Here is a 21,433-nt window from a genome sequence, read left to right on the forward strand (position 1 = left end):
TAGAATTAGGATCAATGGCTAGAAACTAAAAGCACCAATGTGAGTGGGTGCTTTAAAAGTATTTAATCAATATATATATATATATTATAATATTTTTTTTTTTTTTTTTTTATATTATATAGATAAAATATAAATATTGTTAATTTAGTAATTAATTTTTTAAATTATAAATTTTTAATCAAAATATATATATTATATTATATATTATATATATATATTAGTATATATATATATATATATATTATATTTTAAAATTTTAAATATTTGTTATTTTATAATTATTTTTATAAATTTTAAAATTTTTAATCAAAATATCAATTTAAATAGAAATAATTATTATTTATATTTTTAGATTTTATATATATATTTAAAAATTTTAAGGAGCTAGCCCGGAGCACGGCTGGGCCCGGCAAGGCCCGTGGCTTCCGAGCCGAGAGGCCATGTTTAGTCGGAGGCTAGGGAACTCGGGCCCTGCAGGGCCCAACCCGAATTTGTTGTTGGGCCGGGCCAGCCCTTAGCCCATTTTGGCCCAAATAATGTGGGCTGTACCGGCTCGGCACAGCCCATATTATGACCCTACTCACAACTAAAATTTATTTTCGACTAACTTTTTATAAGATATCTATGTCATAATTAATGCAAAATAGTCAATTGACCTTATAATCAAGAAAAGTGACAAAACTAATATGCAATAGTCACTAACATGCAATGAGCACTTTCTTTTTACATGGTCTAAGGGATTGAAATGTTTACTCTCATATAAACTTTCCTCCATTATTATTTGCATTCAGCATGTTGAGTAAAGTTTTAAGTGAAGTAAAAATTTCGCTACCCTTTAACCTCCAATAATAAAAAATATTTCAATTTAAAGGGATTATGATAAAAAATGTTAAAGAAGGAGAAATAGATAATATATAGAAAGACAATAAAATTTTTGCCTTTCTAATATCATCTTATACTTTCTTCCTCCTTATTTTTTCGCGTTCTTTTTTTTTTTAATACTTTCTTTTCATTTTTCTTTCTTTATTTTTTTCTATTCTTACTCCTTTCTTTCTCTATTTTCACTTTTTATCACCTTACTTTCTCTCTCTTTATTTTCTCCTACTTTATTTTTTCTTTAATCTTGCTCTCCTTTATCTCCCTTTGTTTTCTTTTTTATCCATTTCTCTCTCTCGACTTTCTCTCTTTACTTTCTATCTCTTTATTTTTCTCTCCCAACACTTTCCCTATCGTCCTTGCTTTTTTATATTCCTTTATTTTCTCTCTCTTCTTCCTTTTCTATCTATTCACTTTCTCTCTCATCTCTCTAATTTTTTTTTTCTAGTTTTCTCTCTTCACTTCTCTCTCCTTTGTTCTCTCATCTCCCTTTGTATCTATTCACTTTCTCTTTAGTCCATCGTTCATCTTTTTTTTTTTTTCTCGCGTTCTCTCTTCACTCCTCTCTCCTTCGTTTTCTTTTTTTATTTTCTCTCTTCTCCTTATTCACTCTCTTTTCTCTCTCTCTCTCTCTCTCCTTTCTTTCTTTCCTTGTTTTTTTTGTTCACTTCTTTTTTCTTTCTTCTCTCTCTTTTATTTTCTATCCTCACTTTTCTTTCTTCACTTTCTCTCTTGTTATTTTCTCTCTTCCTTACTCTCTCTTCTCTTTCTCTTTTCTTTCTTTATCGTCATCTTTACTCTCTTTACTTTCATTCATATATAGTACAACTAAGTATCATTAAAGAAAAATATTTTACGGAAGCAATATTTACTGAACAAAATGTTACATGGGGAAATATTTAATCCCTAACTTTTAAACCCATATCAAACTACATCTTAAACTTAAAACTCTTATATTTTAAAATTGATTATGAAAGGGCAAATTGCATAAGTGATTCCTAGAATTTGAGTGAACCCCAAACTTTTAAATTTAACACTTGAGGCTCATACTTTCAAAATTATTTTACTTTAGTCCTTATATTAGAAGAAAATTAATTGCATGTACCTTGTTTATTCATACTTCTATGCATCATATATCTATTGGTCTTTCGTCTATCTCATACTTTAATCTAACTCAATCCTAAATAGAGAAAAGAGAGTATAAGATATATATTAGAAATATAGGCAACAGTTGCAATTTTAAAATGATACTACCACTTTATGACAATTAAATAAGAAGACTATGAAATTTTTAGTAAATATTCCTTTTTTAGAAACTAACCTGCACATGAGAGAGAGAGAGAGAGAGTGAGAGAGAGAGAGAGAGAGACTCGAACATGTTTTTCGTGAAAATGTGTTGCTTACGCAAACATGAGTACTTTCCGTGAATGTGCATTACTCGTGCATGCTCATGCTTTTCGCGAAGTTGTGTTACTCATGGAACCCCATAATATGCCTTAATGCTAAGCTAGATGTTGGAACTTAGGTTATTGTTAGTTCCTTGATATCGAAGAGAGCAATGTGGCAGCCTTATCTCCTATGCCTTCGTATTCTTCTAAACTGTCCCTAGTCTATTATTATCGTTGCGAATCATTGACTCTAACCACTATTCCAATAGCCCAAGCTGAAAGAAATAAGGCAACCAATTTACTTAAAATAGATAGATACCATGCTCATCAACTAAATTGTCTCTTGGCCCAAACCTAGCTACTTATACCTGAGGTAGAGAAAAGGGAGGAGCCAATGGGAGAAGGCATCATACTTCAAACAAAGAAGAGAGGAATCGATAGAGAAGAATAATGAAAATGATTTGGTCATACTTGGAACAAAGAAAAGATCAGAAAAAGATACAAAAGAAAGAAAAGATTTGGGTATTTCATAATGAATTGGATGGGTTAATGCATTAAAAAGTGATTATGATATTAAAGACCGATTGAAAGAAAGCTTTTGATATTCACATCTTCAAAATATCATTTGATTAGATTATGGGTCGCATGAGTAATATTTAGTAAATAATTCCAACATTTACACACGCAAAAAAAAGAACTTAAATTTATTATGAACTTTTTACTATTTCTATCTACACATTGACTTACTTTAAACATGAGTAAGACACTAAATTTTAGAGATTTTAAAGATTGTATTTTAAAAAAAATGATAACATCAACAACAGATAAAAGGAAAAAAGAAAAATATGGAGATTAAATAGATACCTGACCCTTGACTTTGAGAAATATTATCGATTCATCATCTACCTTTTTTTTTCTTTCTCTTTTGTAGAACACAACATTCTTCCTCCTTCTCCTCCCCCCCCTCCCTTCTCTCTCTCTCTCTCTCTCTCTCTCTCTCTCTCTCTCTCTCGCAACTACAACACAATTTATAATAACTTCTATTTTAAGCTATTCTTTTAATTTGAAACGACTGGTGACGTCATTGTTAAGAAAAGTAATGGAAGTAGCACGAGATGAATGCATTTTCTACGTTATAGTCAAGAGAAGTAATGGGAGTAACACGAGATTCGTGCATTTTCTACCTCATAGTTAAGGAAAGTAATGAAAGTAATACGAGATGAGTGCATTTTCCACGTCATAGTCAAGAAAAGTAATGGAAGTAACGCGAGATCAGTGCATTTTCTTTTTTGTCGTTGCTTAAATTAAAGTCCTCAATTTCAAAATAGATTATGAAATATAAATTACATTAGAAGTCCCTAAGACTATATTTGGTTCGGGAACAAGGTGGGCAATAAGCCCTTGCTCCCTCCTTTGTTCCCAAATACTTTTTTTGGTACCCGAAAACAGTAGTTTTTAAATTTTTGGAATAAACTGGTATAAGGCTGGAACTGCTGTTCCATTCTCTTCCCTGAAACAAGCTTGTTAATTTCTAAGTGGGAACAAGATTAATTAAAGTCTAAATTTAATTTTAATTATAGTATTAAATCATTAATTAATCTAATTAATATATTTAAATTATTATTTATTACTTAAATAAATAAAATAAATAAATAATTAATTATAATTAATTATTAATAATTTAATGTATTTATCCATAAATTAATATTTATATTGATCAACCATTAGAATTTCTATTAATCTAATTAATTAATTTTTACTAGTTATCTAGCTAAAATAATTTACTAACTAATTAAAAAGTTAAATTATTTTTTATATTTAATTAATTAATTTGTATATTTTCATTATCTTCTACAATATTCATAGCTAATAAATTTATTAATTTATTAAATTATTTTTAAGTAATATTTTGATGTTAATTAATTAGATAAAATAATTTTAATTTAAAATTATAACTCTTATTCCTCTTGTTTCAATCTAAGCATCCAAATACTATTTACCTTATTCCTAATAACAACCGAATTTCCATCCAAACGCAAAATTAGTTCTTACCTATACCTGAACTTGTATCTATCTCTGAAATAAGTAGTTCTTACTTATACCCGAACCAAACGTAGCCTCAAATTTGAACCAATTTTAATTCTAGCCTGCAAATTTTTAAGTTCGACTTTCCTTGAACTTTCAATATATTTCGTTTTGGTAGAAAGTTATCACTTGTGCCCCATTTATTCGCCTTTTTTTACACTAAGAGTTTTGTTGGTTTTTTTTGTCACGCCTCAGATTGCATCGAAATCCGGACTACTCAATAGATCCATCGCATATGCAAAAAGCCCCATATATGTAAAGCAATAAAAGTACCTTTATACAATACAAGAGGCTACCACAAAAAAAAACAGAGTTAAAATAAAATTACTAACAACTAAAATATAATCCACTGTACATATATAATTCCAAAATAATAAATCTTCAAAATATACAAAAGTATGTATGTACAAAGCGCTACTCTCAAAACAAGCCACTATAGGGTGCTCCTCTAACTCGAACAGCATTGGTAGGGAAGAACTAAATCGTGACTCCCTTACCTTGATCTAACGGAGCGACAAGGGTGGAGCGCTCTGCCAGAAGAAGTTAACAATAGAGGGTGTGAAAACTACTAAGACGAGGAGTCCTCAATGAGTACCGTCACCAATGTCGACGACTTACCTACTAGGTCTACTAGAGTTAAAAGTAAAGATCTATGACTAATAGTAGAGTATGGAATCGTAAAAGTTGGAAAGAAAAAAAATCTACAGTTACATGTGAACTAGAGAACAAGTTATGTGCATTAGGACAAGTTTAATAACCTAGAAGTCATTGAACATAAGGTATAACAATGAGTTTTTTCGTGACCTTCCAACAGTGCCAATAGGGAACGCCGATCACCCTCGACTCCCTCATATGCATTGAGAGGGCTGATCACTTTTGACTCCTACATTGCATTAATTAGAGTGTCGATCCTCTCGACTCCGTATGTGGTGCCTGGAGGGATGATCTTCCTTAACTCCAAGTGGCTACAAATTGAAGAGTAATACGATCTCCCTCGGTTCTTTTTTTTTTTTTTGAGAGATAGGTAGCACGCTACCCGCTTCGTTTATTTCATTTAGAAATAAACTTAGCTGGAAATGTGATTCAACTAGGATTCGAACTTGGGTCTCGGGTACCAACCACCAAACCCTTTGTCACTTGCTCTAGGGACAGTCGGTGATCTCCCTCGGTTCTTGATAAGTGTTATATGTATGTATATGTATGTATATATAAATGTATGCATATGCATATGTATGTATGTATATATAGAGTAGGGCTACTATACTCTTATGAGTATAGAGCCCTTCGTACTCATAAGTTGTTTTCGATATTGGGGTTTTTGAATCGATGATCCACACCGTTAAACATGATCTAGAATATTTGAAACTTCTAGAAAATAAATTTCGTAATTTTTCGAAATCATTATAAAGTCCATCAAGCGGGTATAAAATGAACGGTTAAAATCGAAAGACGTCCTAAAAATGGATGATCGGATCCTTCAATTTAAGATCGGATCCTTCAATTTAAGATCGGAGTTATTGATCTTTATCTAGGTAGTGAATAGAATTTTCTATCAAAACTTCAACCTATTCTGATTCATTTACACCGTTAAACTAGCAAGTATCCATACCGGTCGTTAAAAATTGTCAATTTTGTGAGCATTTGATCGTAAGGCAAATGATGTCGAAAAATTATAAAATTTGATTTCTAGATGTCTTAAATGCTCTAAATAATGTTTAACGGTGTGGATCGTCGATTCGGAAGCACTATCATCGAAAACAACTTATAAGTACGAGGGCGATCGTACTTATAAGAGTACAGTAGCCGTAGTCTATATATATATATATATATATATATATATAGACCTAGGCTGGAATACTATCAATAGCACCAAGCATTTGGTGCTATTAGGTTTTCGACCCTTGGATTAAAAAATATACGGTTAGGATGATGTGGGCCCTCTAGGGTTGAGTTAGTTGTTGGTTTAATAGTATAATCTAACGTGTGAAAATAGTCAAAGGGTTAAATCTAACGGCGGAAAACTTGATAGCACCAAATACATGGTGCTATCGATAGTATCCCAGTCGGACTCAAAATATCAGTTGCCTCTTTACATAAGCCATAAAATTTTTTTGTCCATATTTTTTTAATTAATAGTATACGTATGCGCATATTTGTTGACGAAAATCTCTAAAAATTGATGAAAATAGAAGGTAAAATATACACGGTCTCTGTAATATCCACATTGGGTATGTAAAATAAAATCATCACTTTTAGTAGCTTTTTTTTAGAGTAACAGCTATTTATTTCGTCAAACTAAGAGATCCCAAAATTAGAATTCATAATTATTGCCAAAAATAATTGCGGAAAGAAAATAAATTAGCATCAAAAAAAAGAATTGGTACCTGAACAGGGATACCTGGACCAGATTGTACGGCCACCACATCGCCGCCGGCTCGACCAGATACCGCCGGAAAATCCCCGCCCACCCAAACCCTAAAACCTGAACAATTTAAACGCACAAAACAAATATATATTATGTCGAAAAGCCTCCCGTGGTTTGATATATTTACGGTATATAGAACACTAAAAATACTATTCTCTAATAATCGTTTGGTTCAGAAATAAACAGAATTTGTTTATTCTTGAAATAGTTATAACTTAAAAAATAAGTAGGAGTAAAACAAATTTTACGTTTATATGAAAACTTGATTGTCTCTAGGTATAAAAAATAATAGTGTTTGGATGATTATATTAGAATAACGGGAATAAGAATAATTGTAATTTAAAATAAAATTATTTTGTCCAATTAATTGACATTGAAATATAAAGTAAATAATAAATTATTAATTTTTTTAGCTAAGAATATTGTGTAAAATAATAAAAAAGGCATTAATTAAATAATTAATTATAAAAATAAGTTAAAATTTTAATTGGTTAGTAGATTATTTAATTAGTTTGATAATTCGTTAAGAAATTAATTATATTAGTCAAAATATTAATTGGCTGATCAATATAAATTAGCTAATTAATTATTTAGTCAATATATTAGTCAAAACGTTAATATTTCTTATTCCTAAAAATAATTTAATTTTTATTCAAACACACAGTTGGGCATATTTTTACTTATCCTAGAAGTTGTGCCCGTATTAAAAGTAAGTAAGAACAGCTTATTTTTGAACTAAACAATACTATGAAATAATTAGTTATTTTATGTATTATTAGTGTTCAAATCTCATTAAACCCTTCCTTTTGTTCTCTACACCACTATAGGTGTAAACAAGCCTTGTTCGAGCAAGCTGGCACCGGCTCGTAAATAAACGAGTCGAACACGAGCTGGCCAACGAATATTAAGTTAAAAGGATTAAATTGAATATATATAAAAAATAAATTTATAAAATCTTATCCATTAGACTTTGATCTACTAGTTAAAACGTTACATATAAATAAGTATTTTTATAATTGAGCTCGTCTTTATATTTTTATTCGGCTAAAAATTAAATAATAAAAATATATATTATATATAATTATTTATTATATATATAAATATAAATTAAATAAATTATATAAATATAAAATATATGTATTCGAGCTGTTATTGAGCCGAACATGAGCGAGCTGATCCCAGCTCGTGTTCGGCTTGTTTATTAAACGAGCCCAAAGATTCAGCTCGTGTTCGGCTCGTTTACTAAATGAGCAATTCGATCTCGAGTTCATTTCATGCCGAACACGAGTTGGCTCATGAACGGCCAGCTGGATTGCCACCCCTACTCCTACTTTAATGAGCTTTACATTCAAATACTCGTCTTGTGCATGTGAGTGGTACCGTCGAATATAGAACGCAAGGTTTTGAAATCATCATCCCCTTTGCAACTGTTTNGAGAATTAGTTTTGATTAAAATATTTGACTGAATTTAGATGAAAAGTCATTTTTCTGAAGTGATTTTGTAAAATTATTTTCTGATTTTAGGTCTCTATTCTTAGAAAATTCAATTTGAAAATCAAAATCATATTATGAAAAAAATGTTACCAAATGCTTTGTTAAAAAAAATTACTGAAGATCTTAAAATTACCCACCCTCTTACATCCTAGAGAGAGAGAGAGAGAGAGAGAGAGAGAGAGTTGAGCTCCTATGCTTTTAAAAATGCCGAGTTATTGGTGCTTGTAGATTTTTCGCCATTGGATTAAAGGATGTGTTGTTAGGATGATGTGTGACCCCTAGGGTTTAGTGGGTGGTTGGTTGAATAGTATAATCTAACGGTTGAAAATGATCAGAGGCGTACATCTAACGGTAAAAAAATTTATAAGCACCAAGTGCTTGGTACTTTTGCAAGCCTCATAGCCGGACTCTCTCTCTCTATATATATAGAATTATGCTATTATACTATCATTGTACAAAGTACTTGGTGCTATCGAGTTTTCGACTGTTGGATGAAAGGATGTGCAGTTAGGATGATAGCGGTCCCCTAGGGTTGAGTGGGTGGTTGGTTGAATAGTATAATCTAACGGTGGAAATGATCAAAGGGTTGATCGAACGGCAAAATACTCGATAATCCCAAAAGTTTGGTACTATCGATGGTATAGTAGCTGGACTCTATAAATATACACTACAACAAAATATATTTTATACGATGCTTTTCAGGCGACGCTCTATTCTAGCATCTTCAATATTTGACATGTGCCGACACTATGATTAAGTATCGTCAATAAATATATTTTTATCAAATACTGATAAAAATTCTCCGACACTATATTAAAGCGTCGGTATATTTGTCCCGACATATTTACTTAACGACTCTTTACTCGATATTTTTACAAGCGTTGGGATTATTCATGCCAACGTTTTAATGCGTCGCTATTTATTGTTTAAAGTGTCCTTAAGTGCAAGATTTATTGTAGTGATAAAATAATAGTTTAATTATATATAATAATATATATTATATATATAAATTAAATGTATTAGAGATTAAATTAATAGACATATTTGTTGGCCCACAAAACCAAAACATCAAAACCCTACTCTAATTACTCTCTCTCCCTCTCTTTCATTGCTCACAATGTGGATTTCCCTAAATTATTTTTTTTTAATAGTATATACCATATTTCATACATTTATTTTCTATGTTGAACTATTAGACATATTTTTGTATCAAATTTTAGATAACATTTATAAAAAAATAAGCTATAAATTACATGATGTAAGAATTCCAAGCAACTCATTTAGGACTCGAGCTCACTCGACTCAAAGTTAGGCTTGAGCTCGGCTCGAATTAATTTCAAATGAGCTTGAGCCTAAATTTAGGCTCAAAATTAATTTCAAGTCAAGCTTGAGCTGAGGTAAGCTCGCTCAAGATCAGCTCATTTCCGCCCCCTACTAAAAGGGTGTTTGGATTGGGGAAAATGTAACTCAAACGTAGGTACTCATGATCAGTTTAGGTGCGTCTCTTCTTAAATTTCATTTTCATATTTTATTTGATTGTTAAATTCCAGTTGTTTGATTTCGAAGAAATAGCATAAAGTTATTTTTTGCAAAATTGGCACTTAAAGATAAATTTTAAAAATAAGCAAAAAAATAATTACATAAATAAATAATTATTGAAAGATTAATTACAAAATATTTTTTAAGAAAATATTGCTTAAAATTTAGAGAAAATAACACGATAAGTGAAAAAAATAATAAAAAAGAAGATAAAAATAACAATAATAATAACACAAATTTTCAAAACTTTAGCATAAAAGTTTGAGATTGAGAGAGGGGTGGAGACAGAGAAAGAGAGAGAAGATTGCTCGTCGAAATTTTAAATTGGATATTTAAGATTCTAAATTTATATATATATTACTATATATATATATAGTATATTATATATATATATATATATATATATATAATATATTATATATATATATATATTATATATATATATATGAAGTGAGGCTATATGCTATAGGAAGTACGGAGGCTTTCGTGCTTCCAGCTTGTTTCGATGTTGCGATTTCGAATCGTATCGGCTCCGTTAAACTTGATCTAGAGTATTTGGATACCTAGAAAATAAATTTTATTATTTTCGATACATTTGCCTAGTGATCGAATGGGCTCAAAATCAACAATTTCAATGGCCGTAGTGAGACCGTTTGCAAGTTTAACGGTGAAATATTCAAATCACGTGAAATTTTGCATAGAAAATTCTTTATACTATATAAACAAGATCAATATCTTTGATTTAAAATTTTAATGTCATATTAGTACATTTGTAAGATTTTATTTTCAGCCGCTGTGATTTTGAGGCCCTTCGTTCACTAGGCAATGATATCGTAAAATCATAAAATTTATTTTCTAGCTACTTTAAATACTCTAGATCAGTTTATGGAGCCGATCGACGATTCGAAGTCCAAATATCGAAAACGAGTCTGGAAGCACGGAAGGCTCCGGCCTTCCGATAGCATAATAGCCTCACTCTCTATAATATATATATATATATATATATATATATATATATAATATATATATATATATATATATATATTTTTTTTTTTTTTTTTTTTTTTTTTTTTGAGAGATAGGTAGCACGCTACCTCCTTCATTTATTTTATTTAAAATAAACTTAGCTGAAAATGTGAATCAATTAGGATTCGAATTTGGGAACTCGATACAATTACCAAGCCCTTTAACACTTGCTCTAGACAATCGGTTATACTAATATTTATTTTAGTTCTATAGAATATCAACAATATTGTGTTTTAGTCATTTTCTTAGAATAAAAATTATTTCTTGTTCCAATTTATTTGTACATCCGTACACAGCTAGTCCGTAAGTCCTAAATCCAAAACTTACTATAAAGATAATATATTGAAATAGGAGATGCGATAAAAGATCGATAAATGTATGGTACATATAAATTATATATATATATATATATATATATATATGCACACTTAGTGTGTAGGTAATGATTTTATCATCTATACTGATAAACTAAGTGAAACCTTTTTAAGAGCTTAGAATCCTGATATTGCATAGTTCAGCTAGGATATGAAGCAGGAGTCGACTAAGAATAAGCAATTAGCATTAGCAGTTAATTATACTTTGGTAAAAATATATAATACTCACCTCACTTCGCCTATTTTGACATAACTTATTTACTTTTAAAATTTTTGATTTTACAGTTTAATATTTTAATTTATTTGATTTGAGCTAATAATGATATTTTAACTTCAAAATTTAAATGAATCATTTATCTTTACGAGTTTAGTTAATATATTTTATTTAATTCACGTAACTATAAATTTATTAAAATAAGTGTTGGGTTTGATGAGATCAAAATCACTCATTAGCCGGTTAGCTTTTATTTAGGTTTGGTTCAATAACTCATGAAGTAGGTTAGCAGGTATTTAGTTTGGGCTTCAGTTAACCCGTTAGCATATTGGGCCAAGTGGGTTGTGATAAGAGATATTTTTATTTGCTAAAGTATAGCGTTAGTTCTCATTTTTGGCTAGTTCGTATAGAGAGAGTTGGAGAAGGAGCTTTCTTATTCTTCTTGCTTGATTTAAAACTTTCAAGGTTGATTTGAAAATTTTAAAAGACATTCCGAAACAGGACCCGAGATCAGAAAGGCTTGAAAGGAGGTGCAGTTAGAAAGTTTTTTTCCTAGTTGAAACATTGTATATTTGTATGCCATCGTAATAAATGAGTAATCTCTAACCAAATTTTATAATCTCTTCATTTGACGTTCTGCATGTCCATGGATGTAGTCCGGTTTGGATGAACCACGTAAATTTTCTTGTGTTATTGTGGTTGTATTTGGATTTTCTCTTTCCATTTCGTTTACTCTCATTTTTACGCTTCTTAATTGTGGGTGATTTAGATATATCATATTTATTTATTTGTGTGGTTAATATCTTGATAGTGCGGATTTCATCATTGCCGCGCTATAGTAAGCAAGTAGCTTAAATTTTCTATCTGAAGAGTTATCAAATTATTGAATCAAATAAATGAAAAGTTAGATGCTAAAATCAAAATTTTGAATTCGGGTAGTTGAATCAAACTAGTCTATAGTTGAAATGAGTTTTATATATTTCAACTTCATACTTTTTAGACCCTATTCTCACATGCAACTCAACAGAAAGCACAAATTGCATAACCAAACCAGAATGAAATGTGCTTCCAGAAATTTTTCATTTGAAATAACCCAGTACATGTACAGCCAACAGCCACAAAGCCAAGAATGCATAAGAAGGCTATTAGCAGCTACCTGTCACAGGACATCATTTTTTTTTTTTTTCTTCTGATTTCTCCTTTATAATTATCCAAATTGCTAAAGGAGATTATTATTGTTAGAGATTTTACTGGGCTTTTTAGAAGCATCTCTATGGGTATCGAGACAGGACGCGGATGCTGAACAGTCAAGAGTGAGTTTCTAAAAGAGTAATAAGTGCAGTCTTGAGGATGTTAGATAGATAGAATAGAAGTAACAAACTTGTAATCTCATAACAACCTGGACGAGTCTATCCTATGCCGGCCAACAATAGTATAGATAAGAATAAGGGTTTGTTGTAAATAGGTTGTTAGGCCAAGATATGGATCGGCTTGACTGGTTGTTATTCTATGAAAATCTTGGCGCGCTTTGTCGCCCTATATTAACACGCAGGCAGCGCAGGGAGAAGGTGCGACTGCTTCCACCAAACTGCTCTGCTCCTCTGATAACTTTCATGGTATCAGAGCCTAGGATAGATACAATCTAAATCAACATGGCCGGCACCTCTTCCTCCTCGCCTGGTCTTGCTTCCATGATCTCTCATCCCGTACAAGAGAAGCTCGCCAAGAACAATCATGCTACCTGGAAAGCCCAGGTCCTCGCCACAATTCGTGGTGCTCGTCTCGAAGGATATCTCACTGGCAAGGCTGTTAAGCCTCCCGTGCAGATCGATGGCAAAGACGGTGACAAGATCATCAAGGTGGACAACCCCCTGTATGAAGATTGGCTGGCGGCTGATCAGCAGGTTCTCAGCTACCTGCTCGCCTCCGTGTCCAAGGAAGTTCTGGCTCAGGTTGCTGCAAAGCAATCTGCGGCCGAAGTCTGGACGGCAATTGAAGTAATGTTTGCGTCCAAGACGCGAGCTCGCGCGGTGAATACGCGCCTTGCCCTAGCCACCGCTCAAAAAGGAAACATGACGGTGACTGAGTACGTTGGGAAGATGCGTGCTCTTGGGGACGAGATGGCTGCAGCAGGGCGGCCACTTGAAGATGATGAGCTGGTTGAGTACATCCTCACCGGCCTTGATGAAGAATATGACCCGGTCGTGTCCTCCGTGATTGGCCGGTCAGATGCAATCTCAGTTAGCGAGCTATATTCTCAGATGCTTGCATTTGAGACTCGACTGAGCCTTCGCAACTCCGGTGGGCACTCCTCTGGATCCTCCGCCAACGTTGCCAATCGGCGTGGGCGAGGGGGGTTCGGGCGCTCCGGCCGTGGAGGTCGTGGTGGCCGCTTCAACAATGCTCCGGCAAATAGGGGTGGTCGTGGACCTAACCCCAACAACCCTCATCAAGGAGGGAATGGCGCCCACAACAGCAACAACTCCTCCGATGATCGCCCGCGATGTCAAGTGTGTCGCAAGTTTGGGCACACGGCGGACAGGTGCTGGCACAGGTACGATGAAAATTTTGTTCCAGATCAAAGATATGCTGGTACTGCTGCCTCAGGATCCTATGGTGTCGACACAAACTGGTACACTGATACCGGCGCCACCGACCACATCACTGGTGAGTTAGAGAAGCTCTCGCTCAGGGAGAAATACAATGGCGGCGACCAGATTCACACAGCGAGTGGAACAGGTATGAATATTAGTCATACTGGTAGTACCAAAATTCACACCCAGCATCGAGATCTATGTCTAAATCACGTCTTACATGTCCCGCAAGCCACAAAAAACCTTGTGTCTGTTCATCGTCTGGCCTCAGACAATAATGTTTTTCTTGAATTTCACCCCAATTTCTTTTTGATTAAGGATCGGGACACGAGGAGCACACTGCTTAAAGGGAGATGCCACAAAGGCCTTTATCCCCTGCCATCCATCCTTGGAAAACAAGCTCTTGGAGTCACCACCAAACCATCCTTTGACAGGTGGCATAATCGCCTTGGTCATCCTGCGGCCCCCATAGTTCAGCGAGTTATTAGTAGTTTCAATCTCCCGTGTCATGCTGAGTCCAATAAACAGGTCGTTTGTGATGCTTGCCAACAGGCAAAGAGCCATCAGCTACCTTATCCTAAGTCGTCTCATGTATCGAGTCATCCTTTAGAACTAGTTTTTTCAGATGTATGGGGGCCTGCACCCAACTCTATTAGCAAGTACAAGTACTATGTGAGTTTCATTGATGATTATAGCAAATTTACTTGGATTTATCTATTAAAATTCAAGTCTGAAGTGTTTCAAAAATTTCATGATTTTCAAGCCATGGTTGAACGCCTTTTTGATCGCAAAATCATCACTATGCAAACTGATTGGGGTGGTGAATATGAGAAGCTCCATTCCTTTTTTACTAAAATAGGCATCTCCCATCATGTTTCTTGTCCTCATGCACACCAACAAAATGGATCTGCCGAGCGTAAACATAGACATATTGTAGAGGTTGGGCTATCTCTCCTTGCTCAGGCTCGAATGCCTCTCAAATTTTGGGATGAAGCTTTTCTAGCCGCCACTTTTCTCATAAATCGTACACCAAGCAAAGTAATCTCCTATGCTACACCTCTTGAGCGTCTATATAAAGTCAAACCTGACTATTCCTCTCTACGGATTTTTGGGTGTGCATGTTGGCCACATCTCCGACCTTACAATCATCATAAGCTTCAGTTCCGATCCAAGGAATGTGTATTCCTTGGGTACAGCAACATGCACAAAGGGTTTAAATGTCTTGACCCTGCTTCTGGCCGTGTTTATATCTCTCGTGATGTTATATTTGATGAAAATGTCTTTCCTTTCTCTAAATTACATTCCAATGCAGGAGCCACACTACGGTCTGAAATCCTGCTCCTTCCTACACAGCTTCTCCCACATAGTCCAACCTCGGCTGGGCCTGAATCTGTTGGGAATCCAGTGATTAATATTTTGCCTGCTAATGATTTTTCTGGAGAAATATTTGGTACACAGGAAGGCGCTCAGGCCACAGAGGATCTGGTCTCACCTACCGAAGCTGCTCTGCCGACCGAATCCTCCCCGGGATCGCCACCTCGTACGGCAGCAGGCTCTCCCATACAGGACCTGGGTGCGTCGGCTCCGCCCCCACAGGACCTGGCTGAAGGGGGCACTGATGCAGCAGCCGCCAATTCTGCGCCGTCGATAATCACGCCTGGATCTTCTGCGTCGCCGCCATTGTCTGTGGAACCGGCGCCAGTGTTCACCGAAGCAGTACAACAAGAAACTCAGCCGCGACCTCGCACCAGACTTCAAGCTGGAGTCAGAAAACCTAAGGTATATAGAGATGGCACTATTCGCTATGGTCTCTTTACTGCAACGGGTGAACCCCAGAGTCTTGAAGAAGCACTAGGAAATAAAAATTGGAAATCTGCAATGGATGACGAATACAATGCTTTGATGCAAAATAAAACATGGCACTTAGTTCCACCTCAAAAAGGTCGTAACATAATAGATTGTAAGTGGGTCTATAAAGTCAAACGTAAAGCTGATGGCAGTTTGGATAGATATAAGGCCAGACTTGTTGCAAAAGGTTTTAAGCAAAGATATGGTATAGATTATGAGGACACATTCAGCCCTGTTATCAAGGCAGTCACTATTAGAGTGATTTTATCTATAGCAGTATCTAGAGGGTGGAGTCTTCGACAACTTGATGTTAAGAATGCTTTTCTGCATGGTCTGTTGGAACAAGAGGTCTATATGAAACAACCACCAGGCTATGAAGATAAAACCAGGGTTAATTATGTGTGTAAGCTAGATAAGGCTCTATATGGGCTAAAGCAGGCTCCAAGGGCATGGTATTCAAGGTTAAGTGAGAAATTACAAAGTCTTGGTTTTACTTCTTCAAAGGCCGACACTTCTCTGTTCTTCTTTAATAAGGGGGGTGTTATTATATTTGTGCTAGTATATGTTGATGACATCATAGTAGCCAGCTCAACGCAGAATGCAACAGATTTGTTACTAAAGCAACTTGGTCAAGAATTTGCCCTTAAAGATTTGGGAACACTTAATTATTTCTTGGGGATAGAAGTAAATCCAGTACATGGTGGTATAGTTCTGACGCAGGAAAAATATGCATCAGATCTGCTAAAAAGGGTTGGCATGTCAAAATGCAAGGGTGTACCTACACCCCTACCAGCCGATGAAAAATTATCTTCGGTCAAGGGATCTCCTTTGGGATCTAATGATGCAACTAATTACAGAAGTATAGTTGGTGCTCTCCAATATTTGACACTAACAAGGCCAGACATTGCATTCTCTGTTAACAAGGTATGTCAGTTTCTACACAGTCCTACTGTTGATCATTGGGCAGCAGTCAAAAGAATTCTGAGATACTTAAAACAGTCCATCAAGGTAGGGCTGAAAGTTAGGAAGTGCAGTTCATTGTTGATTAGTGCCTTCTCGGATGCTGATTGGGCCGGATATATTGATGATAGGAGATCTACAGGAGGTTTTGCTGTATTTCTGGGATCAAACTTAGTGTCATGGAGTGCACGGAAACAGCCTACTGTGTCAAGATCGAGCACTGAAGCTGAATATAAGGCAGTAGCTAATGCAACGGCAGAAGTAATGTGGATACAGACGCTATTACAGGAAATTGGTGTTAATGCACCACGAGCTGCTAAGCTCTGGTATGACAATATTGGGGCAAAGTACCTTTCTGAAAATCCTGTGTTTCATGCAAGAACTAAGCATATTGAAGTTGATTACCACTTCCTGCGAGAACGTGTTACAAGGAAGCTTCTTGACATTGACTTTGTTCCATCAGGAGATCAGGTGGCAGATGGTTTTACAAAGGCCCTTCCTATACAGAAGTTAGAAAAATTCAAACACAATCTCAACCTAGTCCGGTTGTGATTGAGGGGGGATGTTAGATAGATAGAATAGAAGTAACAAACTTGTAATCTCATAACAACCTGGACGAGTCTATCCTATGCCGGCCAACAATAGTATAGATAAGAATAAGGGTTTGTTGTAAATAGGTTGTTAGGCCAAGATATGGATCGGCTTGACTGGTTGTTATTCTATGAAAATCTTGGCGCGCTTTGTCGCCCTATATTAACACGCAGGCAGCGCAGGGAGAAGGTGCGACTGCTTCCACCAAACTGCTCTGCTCCTCTGATAACTTTCATATTTTACTATTAATTAGCTATAAATATTATATTAAAATTTAAACTACCAGAAGACAATATTTTAATATTTTTGTTCAACAATATTAAAATCTTTTTGACAAATAAGTAAATAAATTTTGAAAATATATTTTGATTTTTGAGAGGTTTATACGTACCATCTAGGTACGTCGATAGCATTGCTCTATGCGCAAATACTATCCACTTGTACTATTTGATGTCTCGTTATTATGATATCTCTCTCTCTCTCTCTCTCTCTCCTTATTTAATTTCATGCACGGAATTACTATTTGGTGGGGGAGTAGTAATGGGACCCAAGTTTGAGCTACCTACAAGGTAGTGGTGGGAACGAGTCTTGCTATTTTTCTCCTGCTTTTCTTTTTTGTATTTAAAGGGTCAGCTGATAAATTCACTAACAAATAGAAATATTAATTCGAATACATTCTATTATTTTGAAGAAAAAAAAACACTACCATTTCATATACGGACGAGTCTAGCTTATTAACTAATTCAATGAATGATGCAGTAGGAGAGGAGAGCTTTCCACGACTCGACCTACCAACGTATATATACGGAGCACCACCGTTGGCATTTATTTATTAATTTATTAATTAACATGGACTAGCTAGCGGAACCTCTCCCCCCTCGCTTATTTATTTATTTTTTTTTAGAACCCCTTACTTGTTCTCTTTTCCTTTGATTATGCACAACTATTATCTGGGCTCCACGATGTCTCGACAATGATGATTATGATTACTTTCACTATCTGTACGTCTGAGTTATAAGTGATGTATAAGCTCTCTATGGCATAAATACTAAGAAAAGGAAGTGGTTGGAATGGGCCTCATGAGTGCATCGTAGATCTCTCTGGGGCTTTCGACTTCCATGCAGAGTCCAACTCATCCCCTTCACCAATGGTTTCTGAGCCCAGCCAACAAAGTAAGCTAGAGCCCGTACGTTGCAGGCCTTCTCCGATGGCACTTATTAGGCCAAGGCCCGGCCCGTCATCCTAAGCTCTACTACCATTTTGGGCTACTGGACCTCTATGCTATATAATGGGTCAGTAAAGAATAGAGCCTGTCTAGGCTGAGCCGTTTGGATCATTGGGCTGAGGATCTGCCCGCTGTCAACTTGACGAATAGTTAGTTTGGTTTGTTCAGTCCAATTCTTCCTTGCTAATAATTAATTTATTCTCAACACACACACACACACACACACACACACACACACACACAGATATATCTATATATATATATATATATGTTCTACATCATTTTACAAATTAACTGCCTTAATCTTATAAATTATATACATATGCTTCTATCCTCAAAATATACACATTTCTCCGCACTAATTAACTATCCTCGTGTGCAAATAATAATAACTGTTCTCTTCCCTCTCTAGTTCCTATTCCTGTTCATCATTCATTTATTATTTTGATTGATCGTTCAGAGTGGGATCATTGAATTACGTACTAAGCGACTCCAAATCTTCCGCTCTTATAAGAGGACTAACCCCGCATCGCCAAAAAACCAGGAGCGATACATTAATTACAAGTTTTACGATTGATTAAGAGAGAAGTGCTCGCTCGTACGTTTTAATCTGGGTTAGTAATTAATACGGATACGCACAACAATAATTAATTACGCCGCACCACAATACATCCATAAACACATTCCCCTTCACCGTCTTAATTTTATCTGCATATTCCGTCATCCGTTGAATGCATGCATGCATGCATGCATGGATACTTGTGTTATTTGTTAATTCCTCCAAACTCAATCACCGAAAAGGTGCCAATTATAAATCTCTCTCTCTCTCTCTCTCTCTCTCTCTCTCTCTCTCTCTCTCTCTCTCTCTCTCCCCCATATATATTGCCTCTCTCCGATTCCACCATGTTGCCGGCCAACTGGGAATTATTCTCACTTTCTCTCTTCTTCTTTATCTATCTTTTCTTACACCCATGCATATTCTCTTGCAGTTAATTATAATTATATAAGTACTCAAAATATAAGTTAAGCAGGCCCGCTCTTTTCCATGAGTACGGACGTCTTCGACCATGCCGAGGACAACGAATTCGTGTGCGTGGAGGAACAAGATATATTTGAGTGGCCTCGCATGATACATGACGACTCACTCCCTCAACTCCTTAGGTGCATTATATATATGCGATCTTAATCTGTGTTCGTTTCATTTCGATCGCACTTGTTTAATAACAGATCGAGCTTGGTAATTTGTATACATTTGCAGTGAGGCAGATGCACTCGCCCTTCCCAAGATCATCGACCAGTTCGATGATGAACTCTCCCAGCTTTGCTCATCCGGCATCTTCTCCTACCAATGGTATCCGTCACAAACTATCGATGATGTGACAATTGACGATATCGACCTTGATTCTTTCTCGTGGAATAATCAAAGCTTACCGTCCAATTCTGATGGCGATGATCCAAACAAAGAAGTGGCTGTGTGCAAGGTTATAGTACCTAGCAGCAGTGGTGGTGCGAGCATTAGCATGCGAGAAGAGAGAGTCGTCAGGAGAAGAGCGACGGGGCGGTCGAGGCTGAGTAACATCGGATTCGAAGAGTTAAGGAACTACTTCTACATGCCAATAACGAAAGCTGCAAAGGAGATGAACGTGGGTTTGACTGTGCTGAAGAAGAGGTGCAGGGAGCTGGGCATTCCAAGGTGGCCTCACAGGAAGATGAAGAGCTTGAGCTCTCTCATCCACAACGTTCAGGTATATCATTATTATTATTATTTTATTATATACATTAATCTACGTATCAGTATATACAATATTCAACAACATTTTTCTCAAAAAAAAAAAAAATTCAACAACACCATTCTCTTTCATCTCAAAAAACAAATTAAGCCATTCCCCTCTCTAGTTTATAAGATTGATGTATCAATTATACCGGCCGTCTCTCGCAAAAGTGGCAAAAGGGCTTGATGGTTGGTTCCCGAGACCCAAATTCGAATCCTAGTTGATTCACATTTCCAGCTAAGATGTATCAATTATATAACATGCTACCGTTCTTAGAACAAGTGGCAAAAAACTTGGTGGTTGGTACTCGAGACCCAAGTTCGAATTCTAGTTGATTCACATTTCTAGCTAAGTTTATTTCTAAATGAAATAAACGAAGCGGGTAGTGTGCTACCTATTTCTATATATATATATATATAACCTGCTCAATTATGATGCACATATACTTGTATCCTAGTTTATGACGGAACGGAACATTCTATATATATATATATATATCTCTGTAGTTATTATAACTGAAGATGGAACAGTATATATATGATGGGTACTAATATTTCTTCAACATGTGCAATCTATGGTTGTCTAATTTAATCTAATTAGGAGTTGGGAAAGGGTTCACCAGATTCAGAGGAGAGCATCCAGAAAGAACTGGAGATGTTGGAACTACACAGGCAGCTGATGGAGGAGAACCCAGATGTTCAACTCACGGAGAGAACGAAGAAACTGAGGCAGGCATGCTTCAAGGCTAATTACAAGAAGCGGCGGGCATTGCAGCATCCTTGTATACTTTGATCCTCACCCTAATCATAAATTCAATTTACTCCTAAATCAATCACAAGTGTGAATATTTTGCGTTGTTATATAGTACGTACGTAATACCTACATATTATATCTTATTATTATGTGAGGTATAGTCCCAATCTATAAATCACCATCATGTGTTGCATTAGATCGTGAAGTTTCCGGATCATATGCTTCAGATTAGATCTCTCATGGTGCTGAACATATTAAGGGGGATAACC

At 35.3% G+C, this 21,433-nt stretch overlaps 1 protein-coding gene across 1 annotated transcript; it reads left to right on the top strand.

Annotated features, from left to right (window-relative positions):
* Positions 19,685-21,203, top strand: LOC109723387 (protein RKD3-like). Its single transcript, XM_020251726.1, has 3 exons — positions 19,685-19,800; positions 19,898-20,384; positions 21,012-21,203. The coding sequence occupies exons 1-3, from the start codon at positions 19,685-19,687 to the stop codon at positions 21,201-21,203; spliced, it is 795 nt and encodes a 264-aa protein (XP_020107315.1).

Source organism: Ananas comosus, linkage group 17 (genome assembly GCF_001540865.1).
Source record: "Ananas comosus cultivar F153 linkage group 17, ASM154086v1, whole genome shotgun sequence".
Taxonomy (NCBI): Eukaryota; Viridiplantae; Streptophyta; class Magnoliopsida; order Poales; family Bromeliaceae; genus Ananas; species Ananas comosus.

Excerpts from the sequence above, each read along its gene's own strand:
- LOC109723387 (XM_020251726.1), top strand. The coding sequence starts at position 19,685 with ATGAGTACGGACGTCTTCGACCATGCCGAGGACAACGAATTCGTGTGC. Across the intron at positions 19,801-19,897 it reads TCACTCCCTCAACTCCTTAG|TGAGGCAGATGCACTCGCCC; the intron begins GTGCATTATATA and ends ATACATTTGCAG. Across the intron at positions 20,385-21,011 it reads CTCTCATCCACAACGTTCAG|GAGTTGGGAAAGGGTTCACC; the intron begins GTATATCATTAT and ends TAATCTAATTAG.